The sequence below is a fragment of the Hyla sarda genome, chromosome 1 (assembly GCF_029499605.1).
Source record: "Hyla sarda isolate aHylSar1 chromosome 1, aHylSar1.hap1, whole genome shotgun sequence".
Taxonomy (NCBI): domain Eukaryota; kingdom Metazoa; phylum Chordata; class Amphibia; order Anura; family Hylidae; genus Hyla; species Hyla sarda.
In genome coordinates this window covers 512,111,277-512,132,486 of record NC_079189.1, presented here as the reverse complement: position 1 = coordinate 512,132,486, position 21,210 = coordinate 512,111,277, and the positions used below count along the sequence as shown (strand labels likewise).

The 21,210-nt window shown below is 47.3% G+C and overlaps 1 protein-coding gene across 4 annotated transcripts in view; it reads left to right on the top strand.

Annotated features, from left to right (window-relative positions):
- The window catches only part of ARSK (arylsulfatase family member K), a 106,772-nt gene that overhangs the window by 60,459 nt on the left and 25,103 nt on the right, over positions 1-21,210 (top strand). For all 4 annotated transcript variants that reach the window (XM_056537841.1, XM_056537854.1, XM_056537864.1 and 1 more), the window contains one exon: positions 5,088-5,315. In XM_056537841.1, coding sequence (XP_056393816.1) covers positions 5,088-5,315 — 228 coding nt within the window. The remainder of the gene's footprint in view (positions 1-5,087; positions 5,316-21,210) is intronic.

Below are 21,210 nucleotides of genomic sequence, written 5' to 3'. Positions count from 1 at the left end.
TTCCCCACCCTTTAAATATCATTCAGACATAGTGATGAAACATCCTCATCATGAAAATCACAGAAATGTTTGGAAAGAGTGGACACATTACATTGGGCACTGTTCACATCTGAAATATGTCTCCTTATCCCTGTTTTCAATGCATTTGACTTTCAGTCCAAATACTGACATTGATATAAGGTGCAGGCTGCCATATAAACTACAGATGTAGTATTACAGTTAATATAGCTTTTATTTTAGAAATACTTTCCTGTGCTTCAGGCTGCAAATTATTGAAAACTCGTATGTGGCTGCATGTAATACATTTTCTGAGTCCACATTTCCTGGACAATTTAAACATGTTGGATTTATTGGTTTCTTACCTTCTATAAATAGGCTTGGGGAAAGAATTGATCCTAGAGATGGGTCTCGCCTGAGGACAATTTGTACACCATCTATCACAGCACCTTGTAACATATTTATAATTGTTTTAACAGCAGAACATTGTCTGCTGTATGCAGCAACAAAATCAGTTTGAGATGACTTATTTTTATGTTTTTTTTGTTTTTTTTTAGTTCTACTGTATATTTAAGTGTTGTGTGATGTGCCTCTGTTAGATTACCTTCACTATATCCTCTTTTTCCAAGTTTGTTAAAGAGTGCAACTGATACTTACTCAAGGGTTACATAATCAGAGCAGTTCCTCTGTATCCAGACTTCTCCATATGTTGTGAATAGAATGATGTAGCTTGTAATTTAGAATTACCTGCAGTTTCCTTTCTATAAAGAACATACAATTACTTTGTAGTATTTTTAATTAAGTTTTTTGTTAGCACAGCGAATAATGTCCAAAAATGTAATTTTTTTCTTTTGAAAAAGTAGCTGTAAACGAAAGATTTTTATTATTGTTGTTAATAAGTTCCACAAACTTTAATAAATCCTTATTTGAATCGCTCCATACCATCACAGGATTATCTAGATATCAGCACCAAAAAATATATATAAGATATCTTCCCAAAAAAATCATGTTTATGATTCCTTCGGATTAGGGGAGTAAATACAATGTGCATACAAATGTCAAGACAAAGCTCTCAGATTCTACTTCTATGGTGTGGAGGAATACAGAGATAAAACATCACAAGTAGCCCACAAGTATTCTTCTACCCATTCCATATTGTTAATTATTTTCATTAAATGTTTGCTGACCTTTAAGTAAGTAGGTGTAACCCTCACTAATGGTAAGAGTCAACCCAATCTCCCTGTCTCTCGCACAAGGATCCAATACCAGTCACAATAGGGCATAAAGCATCAGTGTTATTATCCTGTTTTCTCTATCCTACTATATCGCTGAATAATGTGTCCCTTTTCTCTATCGGCTCCATTGGGGGACACAGACCTTGGGAATATGCTGCTGTCACTAGGAGGCTTGACACTATGGCAACAAGAAAAGTCTGTCTCTCCCAGCTGGATATACACGCCTACTGGCACCTGAGCTAATCAGTTTTAGCTTAGTGTCTGTAGGAGGCAGACGCTTGGTCTGGAGGTCTCCAGACCTGGTCACTTATTTTGTTATTTTTCAGTTTAGGGATGTTTAGTTAAATTTTTCTCTCCCTTTATTTTTCTCTTTTCAGGTATGGTCTCAGGAACATAGCGTTCACTGTTTCCCCATTTGCGAAGTAGGGGCACATACATCAAGTCTTGTACTGTTAACCCCTTCTCGCCACCGGTCAGCACCTGGGGTTGTACCTTTGGGTCCAGGTCTCCCTGCTCGTCTCGCTGTCTCATCCCGGCATGATGGAGGTGACTAAAAGCTGACTGAAGACTTCATGAGGTCTCCTATAGACAAAAGGTGAGTATTCCCCCTTTTTTCTACAGGTTTCAGCATTCTCAACCTCTGGAGACCTCCTGTTTGGTTTGCCATCTTGTATGTGGGGACGCTATGTGGTGCTGGATAGGGTTTTTTCACTGTTAATTTATATCATTATATACTTTTTACTGGCACTTACTTCTTTGCGCATGCGCTGATATTTCGCTCCGGCCGCATCTCTATTAATGCGACCGAAGCACAGGAGTTCACTTACTGTCGGCAGCTCACTTCGCGCTAGCCCAGCAGTCCCCTGCCTTCTCCGGCCTCACTCCCGGTACGTTACCGGCATTAAAAGGCCTTTACATGCTGTCTGCAATGCACGGAGCTCCCAGACCTTAGCTATGCCCACTTTATGCTGGCAGGGCTTCGGGTCCTATCGCGCATTAATGTGCGCATTGTGAGCATTATGCCTTCCTATCAGCGCCATTTACGTGCTTCAGGGAGCATTTCTGACCAAAGGGGGCTCTCCAACGGTTAATCCGGCCCCTTCCGGCGCATTGGTCTAGCCTCCCTGCTCCTCTCCCCCCTCCTTCCGGCTGTCTTTCTCACATGAATAGAGGACTGTACTTTTTCCTCACACACCCTGCTTTACTCTTCAGGAGGGACACAGACTCTGTGTAAGACTGCTTCATTTTTATATTGCTTGCGCTATGTCCGAGCCCAGAACTGAACCCCCCCTGGTCACCTATTATGCCTGTAGGGACTGCAAACTTAAAATGCCTTGTGGTTCTGCTGAACCCATTTGTCCTGCCTGCACCACTGCGTCTCCCGGCCCTCCTGGTATATCTTCCCAGGATGTCCCAATAGGAACTTTGGGCTCTGCTCTCCCTCTGGAGTGGATGTCTTCCCTCTCCCAATCTATTTCCGATTTGGTGCAGGTCTCCCATTCTGTGATGACAGCTTTGGAGAAGTCTTCCTTATGCCAACCCTCCAGAGAGCCTCACTTTCCTTCCCCTTATTCCAGGCACCCTCACAAGCACCCTAGGGGATTGTCCTCTGGCTTGTCTCCAGAGTCCGGGAGTAGAAATAGGCGCTCTCCTCATGGGTATCGCCCCTCCTCCTCGGCTCCCCAGAACCGCCCATCTTCTAAGGGCCACTCTCCTGGTTGCTGCTCTAGGTCTCCATATCTGCGTACCAGGTCAGTTTTGCCTTCATCCAAGGCTGCCTCCACCCGCTCCCACTCTCCTGGGGAACTGGAAGATGAGGCCTCAGGTTCTGCCTCTGACTCAGAGGACCGAACCGACACAATTGGCATGGAGGACACCTTTCACCTTGAGGACCCGGGAACTTCGGACACAGCTTCAGAAGTTTCCTTCCTTCGCTCCCGTCCCTCACCTAAGGTTTTCAGCTCTCATGCTGAATTTCACACCTTACTGGAAGCTGCCTGGAAGCGCCCTGACAAGTGTTTTCAGGGTACAAAAAAAGGTTCAAGCACAATTTCCTTTTGCCAGGGACCTTATTGCAAGGTGGTCATTTCCTCCAACAGTGGATCCACCTGTCTCTTGTCTGTCAAAATCAACTACTCTGCCTTTGGCAGAGGCAGCTTCCTTCAAAGATCCAGCGGAAAAAAGGATAGAAAATCTGGCAAAATCCGCCTTTGAAGCAGAAGATTCTTCCTTACTTCCTGCTTTTGCTTCTGCTTGGGTGTCAAAAGCCCTTTCTGTCTGTGTTTCTCAACTCCGACAAGGTATTCTCTCTGGGTCCGCTATGGAGGTCTTTCAAGGTCCGTCCCTCCTGGAAATCGGAGAACCGTTCAGGCCGTTTTGCGGCCAAGGCAGGCACCCGTAAACCTCTCTCTGCCTGAAGGGATGCCCCCCATACGTGGATTTTTCTCAGGTGGGAGGGCGTTTGTCACTTTTCCGGGACGTCTGGTCTGCCCACGTGCAGGACTCCTGGGTCCAAGATGTCGTTTACAACGTCTATCGGATCGAGTTTTCTTCCTTTACTCTTATCCGGACTTTTCTTCAAGGTGTGGCTCACACGTCCCTTGGGATCTCAACTTGGTTCTCAGTGCCCTGCAGGGTGCTCCCTTTGAACCTCTTAGGAACGTTCCTCTACGTCTACTTTCCTGGAAGGTGGCATTCCTTATTGCGGTCACTTCTATTAGGAGGGTTTCGGACCTGGCAGCTCTATCCTGCCGCTCTCCCTACCTTGTCATCCACAAGGACAAGATTGTTTTTCGTCTGGTTCCGTCCTTTCTACCTAAGGTTGTTTCCGCTTTTCATCTCAATGAAAACATCGTCCTCCCGTCCTTTTGTCCGACTCCATCTCATCTAAAGGAACATTTGCTCCATAAACTTCATGTGGTATGGGCCGTTCGGACCTACTCAGTCACTTCTTCTTTTTGTCAGAGTGACACCTTCTTTGTACTTACGGATGGTCGTAAAGGACCACCTGCTTCCAAGGACACCATTTCTTGGTGGATCCGGTCTGCTATTTCGGAAGCTTACCACTGTAAGTGGAGGACTCCACCCTTCAGGGTCTCAACTCATTCCACTCGTTCTGTTGGGAACAGGGCTTCGGCCTTGCAAGTTTGTGAAGCGGCCACCTGGTACTCTTTTCACACTTTTTCAAAATTCCACAAGGTTCATGCCTTTGCATCTACTGATGCTAGTCTGGGTTGCAAGGTGTTGCAAGCTGCTGTGGTCCAGCCTTCCACCTTAGTTGCTCCTCTTTTACCCTCCCTGGGGACTGCTTTGGTACGTCCCAAGGTCTGTGTCCCCCAATGGAGCCAATACAGAAAAGGAGATTTTTATGCTTACTATAAAATCTTTTTCTCAGAAGATCCATTGGGGGACACAGCACCCACCTGTTTTTTTTTTCTTCTGGTGTTGCTGGTTTGGTTGCCGAGAGTGTTTCAGTTAATTTTTGTTCTGCGATTCCTCGGACAGTTTCTGTTTTTTTCTTACCTGTCGGTCCTCTCCTACTGCTCTGGGAATAAGACTGATTAGCTCAGGTGCCTGTAGGCGGGTATATCCTGCTGGGATGGGCCGACTTTTCTTGTTGCCATACGGTCAAGCCTCCTAGTGACAGCAGCATATACCCAAGGTCTGTGTCCCCCAATGGATCCTCAAAGAAAGAGATTTTACGGTAAGCATAAAAATCTCCTTTTTTAATATATCATTGGTGCTGGACATTACTTCTTTTGTGTCCCATATATAATGTTATACAAAGAGTCACAGACAGATACTTTTCTGTGTTTACTTCTATTATTTATTCATTTTATTTTCTTTCTTGTCTAGAAATTGCTGGAGTTTCTACACCTCACCGCATAAGTGGCTTTTCTCTGTTGCCATTGCTGTATGTAAACTCCAACAATGATATAATATCAGGCCATGAGTTACATCCTAACTGGGCTCTGAGTCAGTTTCATGGATCGGATGCAAATGCTTCAACCTACATGCTGCGTGTGAATGACTGGAAGTTTATTGCATACTCTGATGGTGATTCAGTTCCACCACAGCTGTTTGGTAAGATCATTGAAAATAATATTTATTGTTATTTATGTTGCAAACTAATCCACTTGGTGTAATATATTACCCATTAAAGGAGATCTCCGGCGAAAATTAACTTATCCCCTAGCGACAGGATAGGGTATAAGCAGCTGATCGTGGAGGGTGCGACCACTGGGACTCCCCACGATCACCGGTAAAGAACCAGGCGCTCTGTGAGGAGCTGCAGCTGGTGCTACATTAATTTCCATAGGAGTACCGAAAAGACAGCATTTGGGCATACCAGTAGACAACATGCACTCCTCACTGAGAGAACCTGGGCCCTGTCCTGGAGATCGCAGGGTCTCCCAGCAGTCGGACTACCCACTATCAGCTCCTTTATCTAGAAACTTAAAAACCAAGAAGAATTAGACTATTCAGAAATTGCTTAAAAATCTCTATGAGGCTGCATGATTTTGTTAGAATAGCCCTTCAGAGTGGTGACAATGTGATTTGTATTTTAATGTCAAGCATGCATACTAATTGGAGTGAGGAGGGGAAGATTACATTCAGAAGGAATATTGGTGTTTACACTAGGCAGAGCTGCTCAGAACTTTATAGGTGGTGAGAAATGAGAGGAAAGTCTTGATTTACCTGTCAGGAACAGTGTTGATCCTCTGAAGGATGCAGACAGGTTCACAGATGTAAGGTACACAGCAATCCCAGGAGCCCATAGGCACAAAATAAAAAGCATATTATGGCTTCTTCCATTTGCTTTCCTGTGAGATTAGGAGAAGCTTTAAAAGTTTCAATCTACTGTAATACAGTGGGGATCAAAAGTTTGGGCACCCCAGGTAAAAATTTGTATTAATGTGCATAAAGAAGCCAAGGAAAGATGGAAAATTCTCCAAAATGCATCAACTTACAGATTAGACATTCTTATAATATGTTAATAAAAGTTATATTTTATTTCCATCATTTACACTTTCAAAATAACAGAAAACAAAAAAATGGCGTCTGCAAAAGTTTGGGCACCCTGCAGAATTTGTAGCACTGGTACACTATTCCACTATAAAGAGATACGTGTACAAATATGGTCTTCATGGAAGAGTCATCAGAAGAAAACCTCTTCTACGTCCTCACCACAAAAATCAGCGTTTGAACTTTGCAAATGAACATATAGACAAGCCTGATGCATTTTGGAAACATGTTCTGTGGACCGATGAGGTTAAAATTGAACTTTTTGGCCGGATTGAGCAAAGGTACGTTTGGAGAAGAAATGGAACAGAATTTAATGAAAAGAACCTCTGTCCAACTGTTAAGCATGGGGGTGGATCAATCATGCTTTGGGGTTATATTGCAGCCAGTGGCACAGGGAACTGTCACGATGCCGGCTGGCAGGTAGTGGACCCTCTGTGCCAGAGAGGGATTGGCGTGGACCGTGCTAGTGGACCGGTTCTAAGCCACTACTGGTTTTCACCAGAGCCCGCCGCAAAGCGGGATGGTCTTGCTGCGGCGGTAGTGACCAGGTCGTATCCACTAGCAACGGCTCACCTCTCTGGCTGCTGAAGATAGGCGCGGTACAAGGGAGTAGGCAGAAGCAAGGTCGGACGTAGCAGAAGGTCGGGGCAGGCAGCAAGGATCGTAGTCAGGGGCAACGGCAGAAGGTCTGGAAACACAGGCAAGGAACACACAAGGAACGCTTTCACTGGCACTAAGGCAACAAGATCCGGCAAGAGAGTGCAAGGGAAGTGAGGTAATATAGGGAAGTGCACAGGTGAAAACCCTAATTGGAACCACTGCGCCAATCAGCGGCGCAGTGGCCCTTTAAATCGCAGAGACCCGGCGCGCGCGCGCCCTAGGGAGCGGGGCCGCGCGCGCCGGGACAGAACAGACGGGGAGCGAGTCAGGTAGGGGAGCCGGGGTGCGCATCGCGAGCGGGCGCTACCCGCATCGCGAATCGCATCCCGGCTGGCAGCGGGATCGCAGCGCCCCGGGTCAGAGGACGTGACCGGAGCGCTGCAGCGGAGGGAGTGAAGCGAGCGCTCCGGGGAGGAGCGGGGACCCGGAGCGCTCGGCGTAACAGTACCCCCCCCCTTGGGTCTCCCCCTCTTCTTGGAGCCTGAGAACCTGAGGAGCAGACTTTTGTCAAGGATGTTGTCCTCAGGTTCCCAGGATCTCTCTTCAGGACCACAACCCTCCCAGTCTACTAAAAAAAAATTTTTCCCTCTGACCTTTTTGGCAGCCAAAATTTCCTTGACCGAGAAGACGTCCGAGGAGCCGGAAACAGGAGTGGGAGGAACAGATTTGGGAGAAAAACGGTTGAGGATGAGTGGTTTGAGAAGAGAGACGTGAAAGGCATTAGGGATACGAAGAGAAGGAGGAAGAAGAAGTTTATAAGAGACAGGATTAATTTGACACAAAATTTTGAAAGGACCAAGATAGCGTGGTCCCAACTTGTAGCTAGGGACACGGAAGCGGACATATTTAGCGGAGAGCCATACCTTGTCTCCAGGGGAAAAAACGGGGGGAGCTCTTCTTTTCTTATCCGCGAACCTCTTCATGCGTGAAGAAGCCTGTAAGAGAGAATTTTGGGTCTCTCTCCATATAATGGAAAGGTCACGAGAAATTTCATCCACAGCGGGCAGACCAGAGGGCAAGGGGGTAGGGAGGGGGGGAAGAGGGTGACGGCCGTACACCACGAAAAATGGGGATTTGGAGGAAGATTCAGAGACCCTGAAGTTATACGAGAATTCGGCCCATGGAAGGAGATCTGCCCAGTCATCCTGGCGGGAGGAAACAAAATGTCGCAAATAATCACCCAGGATCTGGTTAATTCTTTCTACTTGTCCATTGGACTGGGGATGATATGCAGAGGAAAAATTTAATTTAATCTTGAGTTGTTTACAGAGAGCCCTCCAGAATTTAGACACGAATTGGACCCCTCTATCCGAGACAATCTGCGTAGGCAACCCGTGAAGACGAAAAATGTGTACAAAAAATTGTTTAGCCAACTGAGGCGCAGAAGGAAGACCAGGAAGAGGGATGAAATGTGCCATTTTGGAGAATCGATCAACGACCACCCAAATAACGGTGTTGCCACGGGAAGGGGGTAAATCAGTAATAAAATCCATACCAATCAGAGACCAAGGCTGTTCGGGGACAGGCAGAGGATGAAGAAAACCAGCGGGCTTCTGGCGAGGAGTCTTATCCCGGGCACAGATAGTGCAGGCTCGCACAAAGTCCCCAACATCCGTCTCCAGAGTCGGCCACCAATAGAAGCGGGAGATGAGTTGCACAGATTTCTTGATGCCCGCATGACCTGCGAGATGGGAGGAGTGACCCCATTTGAGGATTCCGAGGCGTTGGCGTGGAGAAACAAAGGTCTTTCCTGGAGGAGTCTGCCTGATGGAGGCAGGAGAAGTGGAGATCAGGCAGTCAGGTGGAATGATGTGTTGCGGAGGGAGATCAACTTCTGAGGCATCCGAGGAACGAGAGAGAGCATCGGCCCTAATGTTCTTATCGGCAGGACGAAAGTGAATCTCAAAATAAAATCGGGCAAAGAACAGAGACCACCGGGCCTGGCGAGGATTCAGCCGTTGGGCAGACTGGAGGTAGGAGAGGTTCTTGTGGTCGGTGTAGATAATAACAGGAAATCTTGATCCCTCCAGCAGATGCCTCCATTCCTCAAGTGCTAATTTAATGGCTAGAAGCTCTCGATCCCCGATGGAGTAGTTCCTCTCCGCTGGAGAGAAGGTCCTAGAGAAAAAACCACAAGTGACAGTATGCCCGGAAGAATTTTTTTGTAGAAGAACAGCTCCAGCTCCCACTGAGGAGGCATCAACCTCCAATAGGAAGGGTTTGGAAGGGTCAGGTCTGGAGAGCACGGGAGCCGAAGAAAAGGCAGACTTGAGTCGTTTAAAGGAGTCTTCTGCTTGAGGAGGCCAGGACTTGGGATCAGCATTTTTTTTGGTTAAAGCCACGATAGGAGCCACAATGGTAGAAAAATGTGGAATAAATTGCCTGTAATAATTGGCGAACCCCAAAAAGCGTTGGATAGCACGGAGTCCGGAGGGGCGTGGCCAATCTAAGACGGCAGAGAGTTTGTCTGGATCCATCTGTAGTCCCTGGCCAGAGACCAAATATCCTAGAAAAGGAAGAGATTGGCATTCAAACAGACATTTCTCAATTTTGGCATAGAGTTGGTTGTCACGAAGTCTCTGAAGAACCATACGGACATGCTGGCGGTGTTCTTCTAGATTGGCAGAAAAAATTAGGATATCGTCCAGATATACAACAACACAGGAGTATAACAGATCACGAAAAATTTCATTGACAAAGTCTTGGAAGACGGCAGGGGCATTGCACAGTCCAAAGGGCATGACCAGATACTCAAAGTGTCCATCTCTGGTGTTAAATGCCGTTTTCCACTCGTCCCCCTCTCTGATGCGGATGAGGTTATAGGCGCCTCTTAAGTCCAATTTAGTGAAGATGTGGGCACCTTGGAGGCGATCAAAGAGTTCAGAGATGAGGGGTAAGGGGTAGCGGTTCTTAACCGTGATTTTATTAAGACCGCGGTAGTCAATGCAAGGACGTAGGGAGCCATCTTTTTTGGACACAAAGAAAAATCCGGCTCCGGCAGGAGAGGAGGATTTACGGATAAAGCCCTTTTTTAGATTCTCCTGGACGTATTCGGACATGGCAAGAGTCTCTGGGGCAGAGAGAGGATAAATTCTGCCCCGGGGTGGAGTAGTACCCGGGAGGAGGTCGATAGGGCAATCATAAGGCCTGTGAGGAGGTAGAGTCTCAGCTTGTTTTTTGCAGAAAACATCCGCGAAGTCCATATAGGCCTTAGGGAGACCGGTTACTGGAGGAACCACAGAGTTACGGCAAGGGTTACTGGGAACCGGTTTTAGACAGTTCTTGGAACAAGAGGACCCCCAACTCTTGATCTCCCCAGTGGACCAATCCAGGGTTGGGGAATGAAGTTGAAGCCAGGGAAGTCCAAGGAGAATCTCCGAGGTGCAATTGGGGAGGACCAAAAGTTCAATCCTCTCATGATGAGATCCGATGCTCATAAGAAGGGGCTCCGTGCGGAAACGTATGGTACAGTCCAATCTTTCATTATTCACACAATTGATGTAGAGGGGTCTGGCGAGACTGGTCACCGGGATGTTGAACTTGTTGACGAGAGAGGCCAAAATAAAATTTCCTGCAGATCCAGAGTCCAAGAAGGCCACTGTAGAGAAGGAGAAGGCAGAGGCAGACATCCGCACAGGCACAGTAAGACGTGGAGAAGCAGAGTAGACATCAAGGACTGTCTCACCTTTGTGCGGAGTCAGCGTACGTCTTTCCAGGCGGGGAGGACGGATAGGACAATCCCTCAGGAAGTGTTCGGTACTAGCACAGTACAGGCAGAGGTTCTCCATACGGCGTCGTGTCCTCTCTTGAGGTGTCAGGCGAGACCGGTCGACCTGCATAGCCTCCACGGCGGGAGGCACAGGAACAGATTGCAGGGGACCAGAGGAGAGAGGAGCCGAGGAGACGAAACGCCTCGTGCGAACAGAGTCCATATCTTGGCGGAGTTCCTGACGCCTTTCAGAAAAACGCATGTCAATGCGAGTGGCTAGGTGAATAAGTTCATGTAGATTAGCAGGAATTTCTCGTGCGGCCAGAACATCTTTAATGTTGCTGGATAGGCCTTTTTTGAAGGTCGCGCAGAGGGCCTCATTATTCCAGGACAATTCTGAAGCAAGTGTACGGAATTGTACGGCATACTCGCCAACGGAAGAATTACCCTGGACCAGGTTCAACAGGGCAGTCTCAGCAGAAGAGGCTCGGGCAGGTTCCTCAAAGACACTTCGGATTTCCGAGAAGAAGGAGTGTACAGAGGCAGTGACGGGGTCATTGCGGTCCCAGAGCGGTGTGGCCCATGACAGGGCTTTTCCGGACAGAAGACTGACTACGAAAGCCACCTTAGACCTTTCAGTGGGAAACAGGTCCGACATCATCTCCAGATGCAGGGAACATTGGGAAAGAAAGCCACGGCAAAACTTAGAGTCCCCATCAAATTTATCCGGCAAGGATAAGCGTATCCCAGGAGCGGCCACTCGCTGCGGAGGAGGTGCAGGAGCTGGCGGAGGAGATGACTGCTGAAGCTGTGGTAGCAACTGTTGTAGCATAACGGTCAGTTGAGACAGCTGTTGGCCTTGTTGCGCTATCTGTTGTGACTGCTGGGCGACCACCGTGGTGAGGTCAGCGACAACTGGCAGAGGAACTTCAGCGGGATCCATGGCCGGATCTACTGTCACGATGCCGGCTGGCAGGTAGTGGACCCTCTGTGCCAGAGAGGGATTGGCGTGGACCGTGCTAGTGGACCGGTTCTAAGCCACTACTGGTTTTCACCAGAGCCCGCCGCAAAGCGGGATGGTCTTGCTGCGGCGGTAGTGACCAGGTCGTATCCACTAGCAACGGCTCACCTCTCTGGCTGCTGAAGATAGGCGCGGTACAAGGGAGTAGGCAGAAGCAAGGTCGGACGTAGCAGAAGGTCGGGGCAGGCAGCAAGGATCGTAGTCAGGGGCAACGGCAGAAGGTCTGGAAACACAGGCAAGGAACACACAAGGAACGCTTTCACTGGCACTAAGGCAACAAGATCCGGCAAGGGAGTGCAAGGGAAGTGAGGTAATATAGGGAAGTGCACAGGTGAAAACCCTAATTGGAACCACTGCGCCAATCAGCGGCGCAGTGGCCCTTTAAATCGCAGAGACCCGGCGCGCGCGCGCCCTAGGGAGCGGGGCCGCGCGCGCCGGGACAGAACAGACGGGGAGCGAGTCAGGTAGGGGAGCCGGGGTGCGCATCGCGAGCGGGCGCTACCCGCATCGCGAATCGCATCCCGGCTGGCAGCGGGATCGCAGCGCCCCGGGTCAGAGGACGTGACCGGAGCGCTGCAGCGGAGGGAGTGAAGCGAGCGCTCCGGGGAGGAGCGGGGACCCGGAGCGCTCGGCGTAACAGGAACATCTCACGAGAAGAAGGAAAAATGGATTATATAGTATTTCAGCAAATTTTGGATGCTTACTTGATGCCATCTGTGAAAAAGCTGAAGTTAAAGAGAGAATGGCTGCGGAAAGAGAGAATGGACTGCAGATTTTCTTCACAAAATTTCCTTGTGAAAAATCTGAAGTGTTCACGTTAACACCAAAGTGGATGAAATTTCCATCCAGTCCAAATCTGAAAAATCTTGCACAGCAAATCTATACCAGGCCAGACCTGGTTTGCTAAACTGCCTTTGGACAGCATTTTATCAATCTGCATTCTTAGGATGAACCTGCCCTTTCTAATTGGTAGATACTTCCTGCATTAGGACAAACCGACTTGTCCTGGAGCTAAAGGGGACATCAGCTGTCAGAGACACAGGCATAAGCCACACGCCCTCCCCCCCTCAATCCCTACACTGTTGATTCATATCCCCCTTCTAAAATTCAGACACCGTCATTTTTTATATTCCCAGCTGGGAGCCATGTTGGTTGGTCCTGGCCAATCATGGCTCCTGGCATGGAATATGAAATCACCTTACCACTCTGTCAGCCCCATCCTAGTACTGTAGAGCGGGTGCTATACATGCTTATAGATGCTGTGGCCACAGCATCTATAAGGTGGCAGCCCTGGAAGCCCTTTAAAATGTTTTAAAAAGCCCTGCACTCTCAGGTGATTTAATAAGTCAAAGATAACTGTACAGAAAGGGCGGATCAAAAACCAATCCCACTAAGTAAGTAGGAAATAATCACGCTACCGCAACTCCAATACATGGCAGAAGCAGAAGGAAACATCTCATGCACCTATTCTGCACATCTATACCACCGGGAAGGTATATTAAAGTTACTGTCCTGGGTCCTGGAAAAAACAGAAGTTTTATGGGTAAGAAGAAACATTTTGGAAAAACATTTTTTAGACAGATTTTACTGTCTAAATTGATTTAAAACAAATAGGGTGATAGTTACCACAACAGCTCACATCCTTATCCAACTTGGGTATGACCATGAAATGCGCCATGAGGGTCTGAAATATTTGCTCCATCAGCAATAGCATTATAAGAAGCCAACATAGGTGCTGACAATACCTCGGCAAAACACTTTGAGAAACAGGTGGTGAAATCATCTGGTCCCTAACTTTTGCATTAACTGATGCCAGTTCCTCTGGCCAAAAAGGCACCCTCAGGGCATCCCACATGTCAGGAGAAACATGGGAAGACTATGTTTAGTGAGGTAAGCCCTAATATTATCATGGAAAGGGAAGGGGAAAGGTCAGCTAATTTACCTTGGATTGGGTACGGTGGATTTATTATAGGAGCGAAACAAATTAACAATTTGTTGTGTGGTTTGCAATTGCCAAAGAATATATATGATTTCAGGTGGAGGACAATTTAAGGTGTATGGCTTGAGATAACCAAGATCCACTTGTAGATTTTTGATCCAAGCAATTGAGAAATTTTTGTCTCATGGTGGAAATTTGAGCCTACGCTGCCGCATAAATGGAGCGTTTAGGGATATTGGTGATCCTTAATAGCAGGGCATACAGAGTATTTAAAATGTGTTTTATGGAAAAAGGCCACAGAAACCTTCTTCTAATGCAAATAATAAGCAACTTGACACCTTTTTCCGGTTTGTTGAACCCCTTAACGTTAAAGGAGCACACAGCCAGAGTATCCATAGAGAGTCACGACAGGGAATGAGGGAAAAGGAAAGCAAGGGAGGGAAAAAACACAAGAAATGGAAGGGAAGATGGAGGAAAGAGAATTAAAAAAAAAAAAAAGAGCCAACAAAAATGGCTTAACCCCTTAAGGACCAGGGCATTTTACACCTTAAGGACCAGAGTGTTTTTTTGCAATTCTGACCACTGTCACTTTAAACATTAATAACTCTGGAATGCTTTTAGTTATCATTCTGATTCTGAGATTGTTTTTTTGTGACATATTCTACTTTAACTTAGTGGTAAAATTTTATGGTAACTTGCATCCTTTCTTGGTGAAAAATCCCAAAATTTGATGAAAAAAATGAAAATTTTGCATTTTTCTAACTTTGAAGCTCTCTGCTTGTAAGGAAAATGGATATTCAAAATAAAACATTTTTGGGTTCACATATACAATATGTCTACTTTATGTTTGCATCATAAAATTTATGAGTTTTTACTTTTGGAAGACACCAGAGGGCTTCAAAGTTCAGCAGCAATTTGGAAATTTTTCACAAAATTTTCAAACTCGCTATTTTTCATGGACCAGTTCAGGTTTGAAGTGGATTTGAAGGGTCTTCATATTAGAAATACCCCATAAATGACCCCATTATAAAAACTACACCCCCCAAAGTATTCAAAATGACATTCAATAAGTGTATTAACCCTTTAGGTGTTTCACAGGAATAGCAGAAAAGTGAAGGAGAAAATTGACAATCTTCATTTTTTACACTCGCATGTTCTTGTAGACCCAATTTTTGAATTTTTGCAATTGGTAGAAAGGAGAAAATTTTTACTTGTATTTGAAACCCAATTTCTCTCAAGTAAGCACATACCTCATATGTCTACGTTAATTGTTCGGCGGGCGCAGTAGAGGGCTCAGAAGGGAAGGAGCGACAAATGGTTTTTGGGGGGCATGTCACCTTTAGGAAGCCCCTATGGTGCCAGGACAGCAAAAAAAAAAAAAACACATGGCATACCATTTTGGAAACTAGACCCCTCGGGGAACGTAACAAGGGGTAAAGTGAACCTTAATACCCCACAGGTGATTCACGACTTTTGCATATGTAAAAAAAAAATAAAAATGTTTTACCTAAAATGCTTGGTTTCCCAAAAATTGTACATTTTTAAAAAGGATAATAGCAGAAAATACCCCCCAAAATTTGAAGCCCAATTTCTCCCGATTCAGAAAACACCCCATATGGGGGTGAAAAGTGCTCTGCTGTCCCACTACAGGTCTCAGAAGAGAAGGAGTTACATTTGGCTTTTTGAAAGCAAATTTTGCTCTGGGGGCATGCCGCATTTAGGAAGCCCCTATGGTGCCAGAACCGCAAAAAAAAACCCACATGGCATACCATTTTGGAAACTAGACCCCTCGGGGAATGTAAAAAGGGGTAAAGTGAACCTTAATACCCCACAGGTGTTTCACAACTTTTGCATATGTAAAAAAAAAAAATTTTTTTTACCTAAAATGCTTGGTTTCCCAAAATGTTTACATTTTTAAAAAGGGTAATAGCAGAAAATACCCCCCAAAATTTGAAGCCCTATTTCTCCCGATTCAGAAAACACCCCATACGGGGGTGAAAAGTGCTCTGCTGGCGCACTACAGGTCTCAGAAGAGAAGGAGTCACATTTTTGGCTTTTTGAAAGCAAATTTTGCTCTGGGGGCATGCCGCATTTAGGAAGCCCCTATGGTGCCAGGACAGCAAAAAAAAACCCACATGGCATACCATTTTGGAAACTAGACCCCTTGGGGAACGTAACAAGGGGTAATGTGAACCTTAATACCCCACAGGTATTGGTTTCCCAAAAATTTTACATTTTTAAAAAGGGTAATAGCAGAAAATAACCCCCAAAATTTGTAACACAATTTCTCCCGAGTACGGTGATACCCCATATGTGGCCCTAAACTGTTGCTTTGAAATACGACAGGGCTCCAAAGTGAGAGCACCATGCGCATTTGAGGCCTAAATTAGGGACTTGCATAGGGGTGGACATAGGGGTATTCTACGCCAGTGATTCCCAAACAAAGTGCCTCCAGCTGTTGTAAAAGTCCCAGCATGCCTGGACAGTCAGTGGCTGTCTGGTAATACTGGGAGTAGTTGTTTTGCAACAGCTGGAGGCTCCATTTTGGAAACAGTGGCGTACCAGACGTTTTTCATTTTTATTGGGGAGGGGGGCTGTGTAGGGGAATGTGTATATGTAGTGTTTTTAACTTTTTATTTTATTTTGTGGTAGTGTAGTGTTTTTAGGGTACAGTCGCACGGGCGGGGGGTTCACAGTAGTTTCTCGCTGGCAATTTGAGCTGCAGCAGAAAATTTGCCGCACCTCAAACTTGCAGCCGGATACTTACTGTAATCCTCCGCCCATGTGAGTGTACCCTGTACATTCACATTGGGGAGGGGGGGAACATCCAGCTGTTGCAAAACTACAACTCCCAGCATGTACGGTCTATCAGTGCATGCTGTGAGTTGTAGTTTTGCAACAGCTGGAGGCACACTGGTTGTGAAACACCGAGTTTGGCAACCAGTGTGCCTTCAGCTGTTGCAAAAGCTACAACCCCCAGCATGTACGGACAGCGGAAGGGCATGCTGGGGATTGTAGTTATGCAACAGCTGGAGACACACTGGTTTGCTACTTAACTCAGTGTGCCTTCAGCTGTTGCAAAACTACAACTTTCAGCAGTCACCGACAGCCAACGGGCATGCTGGGAGTTGTAGTTATGCAACCAGCAGATGCACCACTACAACTCCCAGCATGCACTTTAGCTGTTTGTGCAAGCTGGGAGTTGTAGTTACACAACAGCTGAAGGTACACTTTTCCATAGAAAGAATGTGCCTCCAGCTGTTGCAAAACCATAAGTCCCAGCATGCCCATAAGGGAATGCTGGGAGTTGTGGTGGTCTGCCTCCTCCTGTTGCATAACTACAGCTCCCAGCATGCCCTTTTTGCATGCTGGGAGCTGTTGCTAAGCAACAGCAGGAGGCTGTCACTCACCTCCTGCTGCTGCTGATCGACGTTGCAGGTCAGTCCCGCCGCCGCCGTCGCTCCTGGGGCCCCAATCCCAACAGGGACGCCGGGGATTGGGGTCCCCAGCACCCGGGGTGCACGTCCCGCACCCGCTCACGTCCTCCGGAAGAGGGGCGGAGCGGGTGCGGGAGTGACACCCGCAGCAGGCGCCCTGATTGGTCGGCCGGGAATCAGGGCGATCGTGAGGTGGCACCAGTGCCACCTCACCCCTGCAGGCTCTGGCTGTTCGGGGCTCTCTCTGACGGCCCCGATCAGCCAGTAATTCCGGGTCACTGGAGACCCGATTGACCCGGAATCGCCGCAGATCGCTGGACTGAATTGTCCAGCGATCTGCGGCCATCGCCGACATGGGGGGGGCATAATGACCCCCCTGGGCGATATGCCGCGATGCCTGCTGAACGATTTCAGCAGGCATCGGGCACCGGCTCCCCTCCGACTAGCGGCGAGGGGCCGGGAATGGACAGGACGTACTCCTACGTCCTCGGTCCTTAAGGACTCGGAAACGGGGGCGTAGGAGTACGTCCATTGTCCTTAAGGGGTTAAGGCCCTAAAAATTCAACAAGCCAAAAGATGGTCAGCCCTCTAAGCATCATTCCTTCGAAGAGGAAGTGATAACCATCAAAAAGAGTTAAACACAAACACCCTGACCCCCCACCCCGCCACATTCGACCTCTCCCCACCTATCTATAGCAACAAAAGAACATCAAAACAGAGAATTCCCAGTCACTTTATAAACAGCAGTCAGCATAAGTAACGAAAAAGGCCCCTCCAAGATGAGACCAGGCAGAATGGAGACCAGAGATTAGAAACCCTACTCCACAGTACATCCAAAGGCTAGGTAACAGCAATGGCGGACAGAGCTGCAGATCAAGAAGATTAAAGGAGAAAGTTAACTAAGGGATGCAAGACCTTGTGAGCCATCTGTCGCCACTTATCACGTTGCTCTGGATCCAATGGGCACAGGGTAGTATGCCAATGTGATAGTACCACCATAGGAAGCTCCAGCGCGGCCAAGAACTTAGAAAGATCCCCTAGATGACGATAGGTAATGGCACATTCACGCAGACAGTGACAGTTTCAATGCACGGTGTAATCTTTCAGAAATACTGCAGAGCTAAATAATCTTAGGGCAATGGTGAGTCTCCATGTTCTCCTGCTGTGAGAACAGCTAAGAAATTTTAGCAAACCTCCTGCAGAACTTGTTGATGAAGATTAGAGATAAGTGAGCTGAATCCGGTGAACCTGGATTCGACCCGAACTTTAGGATTTTTGCGGCTCTGCGAACTCCCGACCTTTTACCAGGACACGAGCCGGTAAATAGCATGAAAAACCGTGAAAGCATGTTTTTCTGGGCGGACAGAAGTAGCAGGGGCGGTGAGGTGACATAGGGAAAGCAACAGATCACATGATATCATGTGATTGGCTGCTTTCATGTGTCAATCAGCACAAAGGCCAATAGGATGATTCAAGGGACACAGATAAAAGGCAAATGACATCACCCACTGCGTTCAGAGTGGTGGCGCTGCTAATGAGAGCAGGAGAGGCAGTAGTAGGGACAGCTAGTGATTAGAAAGAGAGAGATACAGATTACAAAGAAAGAAGAAATAGGGACAGTAGTGATTGGAAAGATAGAGAGAGATACAGATTAGAAATGAAGACCTTGAGTGTGTGTGTGTGAACAGGATTCAATCCCCTGCAAGAATCCTATAGGGGCTCCTATGCACCAAAATAGCTTAATCACAGCCTCTGAAGGGCGCATCTTTTGCTACCACAAATCAAAAGCCCTTTTGAAGACTCATACCTGAATTTAATAGTGTTTCTGAACCAGCTCCAGTGAGTTGCAGTGATCTGTGCCACCCACCCACAAAGCATATTCAAGTGGCACCTATATATCCCTATAGGGCCTGTGAAGACAGTAGTGATTTGTGACTATAATAGTGTTCCTGAACCAGCTACAATAGCCAGTGAGTTGCAGTGATCTGTGCCACCCACCCACAAAGCATATTCAAGTGGCAACTATATATATAAATATATATATAATATATGCCTATAGGGCCTGTAAACACAGTAGTGATTGATGACTCTAATAGTGTTCCTGGAACAGCGTAGAGGCGTATTTAGATCAATTTATCAAAGTTTATTTGACATAAATGCAAACACGAACATTTAAAACATTAAAAAGATCAACAAAGGAAAAAAGGTAAAAACAGTAAATATAAATGTCCAGTGTACTGGACATACATATCCAAGGAAAAACAAATGGAAAGGAGAACAGTGGAGGTCTAAACAATGGCCAGTAACAGAGTAATTGATAAGATACAAGGCAAATGTGCATGTAAACATTTAGCAATAAGGTGCAAAGAAATAGGTATATATAAGCACCCTAGCAGATCTCCTTATGCTTAGGCAAGCTGCAATAGGGATCAAGGCAACGCACTGAAATTGTGGTATTAGTATAATGATAACACAGTAACTTGCCTAATAGCTAACAGTTGTGGACCTCCAGCACCCAACGTTTCGTTACCAGACTTCTTCCAGGGTGTCACACTGGAAGAAGTCTAGTGACGAAACGTCGGGTGCTGGAGGTCCACAACTGTTAGCTACTAGGCAAGTTACTGTGTCATCATGGGGAAGTGGAAAGGTCCATCGTAGACAATGTGCTTCCTCATCTCTGGCTTTGCCTCCCACCCCCCCAATCCACCTCCACACTGCTATGCAGAAGGATAGGACTGGCCACAAGGAGGAGTTATGTGAGGACAGTCAAGCTTTGGAGTGTGTTGGGAAGGTGGTGGAGGTAGAATCAGTGGTCGAGCCCAGCACAAGTGGGACTGGTGGTGGTAGGCGGGGTGGGAATACTGTAAGGCGTCAAGGCGGCTGAAGGGGATCAAGGAGCCCAAGAAGTCCATGCAGAGAGGAGTGGCGTGGATGATGAGGAGTTTGATGTTGATGATAATGTGGTGTTTATGTTGACGATGATGTGGTGTTTATTCTACACTATGTTTTGTGTAATTTTTGTATCATTTGGACATTTGTGCACAACAAGGATTACTCGCTGAAGATAATGTGCTAGATTTGCTTGATAATGCATATATATATATATATATATATATATATATATATATATATACCGTATTTATCGGGGTATACCACGCACCGGCCTATAACACGCACCCTCATTTTACCAAGGATATTTGGGTAAAAAAGGGGGAGAGTGGCCGTCATTGCCCGGTTCTCTCCCCCTGCCTTTCCTGGGGTCTAGAGCCCTGCTGCCGGCCCTTCTCTCCCCCTGGCTATCGGCGCCGCTGCCCGTTCTGTCCCCCTGACTATCGGTACCGGCGCCCCATTGCCGGCGCCGATAGCCAGGGGGAGAGAAGCGGCGCCGACAGCCAGGGGGAGAGAAGGGGCAGCGGCACCCATTGCCGGCGCCGCTACCCCGTTGCCTCCCCCCATCCCCGGTGGCATAATTACCTGGGTTGGGTCCACGCTGCTCCAGGCCTCCGGCGTGTGTCCCCTGCGTCGTTGCTATGCACGGCGCGGTGCACTGACGTCATGCGCCGCGCCGTGCAGCGCATAGCAACGACGAAGGGGACGCACGCCGGAGGCCTACAGCAGCGCGGACCCGACCCAGGTAATTATGCCACCGGGGATGGGGGGAGGCAACGGGGCAGCGGCGCCGGCAATGGGTGCCGCTGCCCCTTCTCTCCCCCTGGCTATCGGTGCCGGTACCAATAGTCAGGGGGACAGAACGGGCAGCAGCGCCGATAGCCAGGGGGTGAGAAGGGCCGGCAGCAGGGCTCTAGACCCCAGGGAAGGCAGGGGGAGAGAAGCGGGCAGCGACGGCCTCTCTCCCCCTACCTTTCCTGGGGCGGTATCGGCGTATAACACGCACATAGACTTTAGGCTAAAAATTGTTGCCTAAAAAGTGCGTGTTATACGCCGATAAATACGGTATATATGCGCATTATCAAGCAAATCTATCTTGATAATGTATATATATATATATATATATATATATATATAAATATGCATTATCAAGCAACTCTAGCACATTATCAAGCAAATCTAGCACATTATCCCCAGCAAGTAATCCTTGCTTCTATTAAAAAAAACTATCCAGAGGAGGGGCACAGTCAGGTGGTGCAGTCTCTATCCAATAGTCTGACGTGTGGAACGTCTTTTCT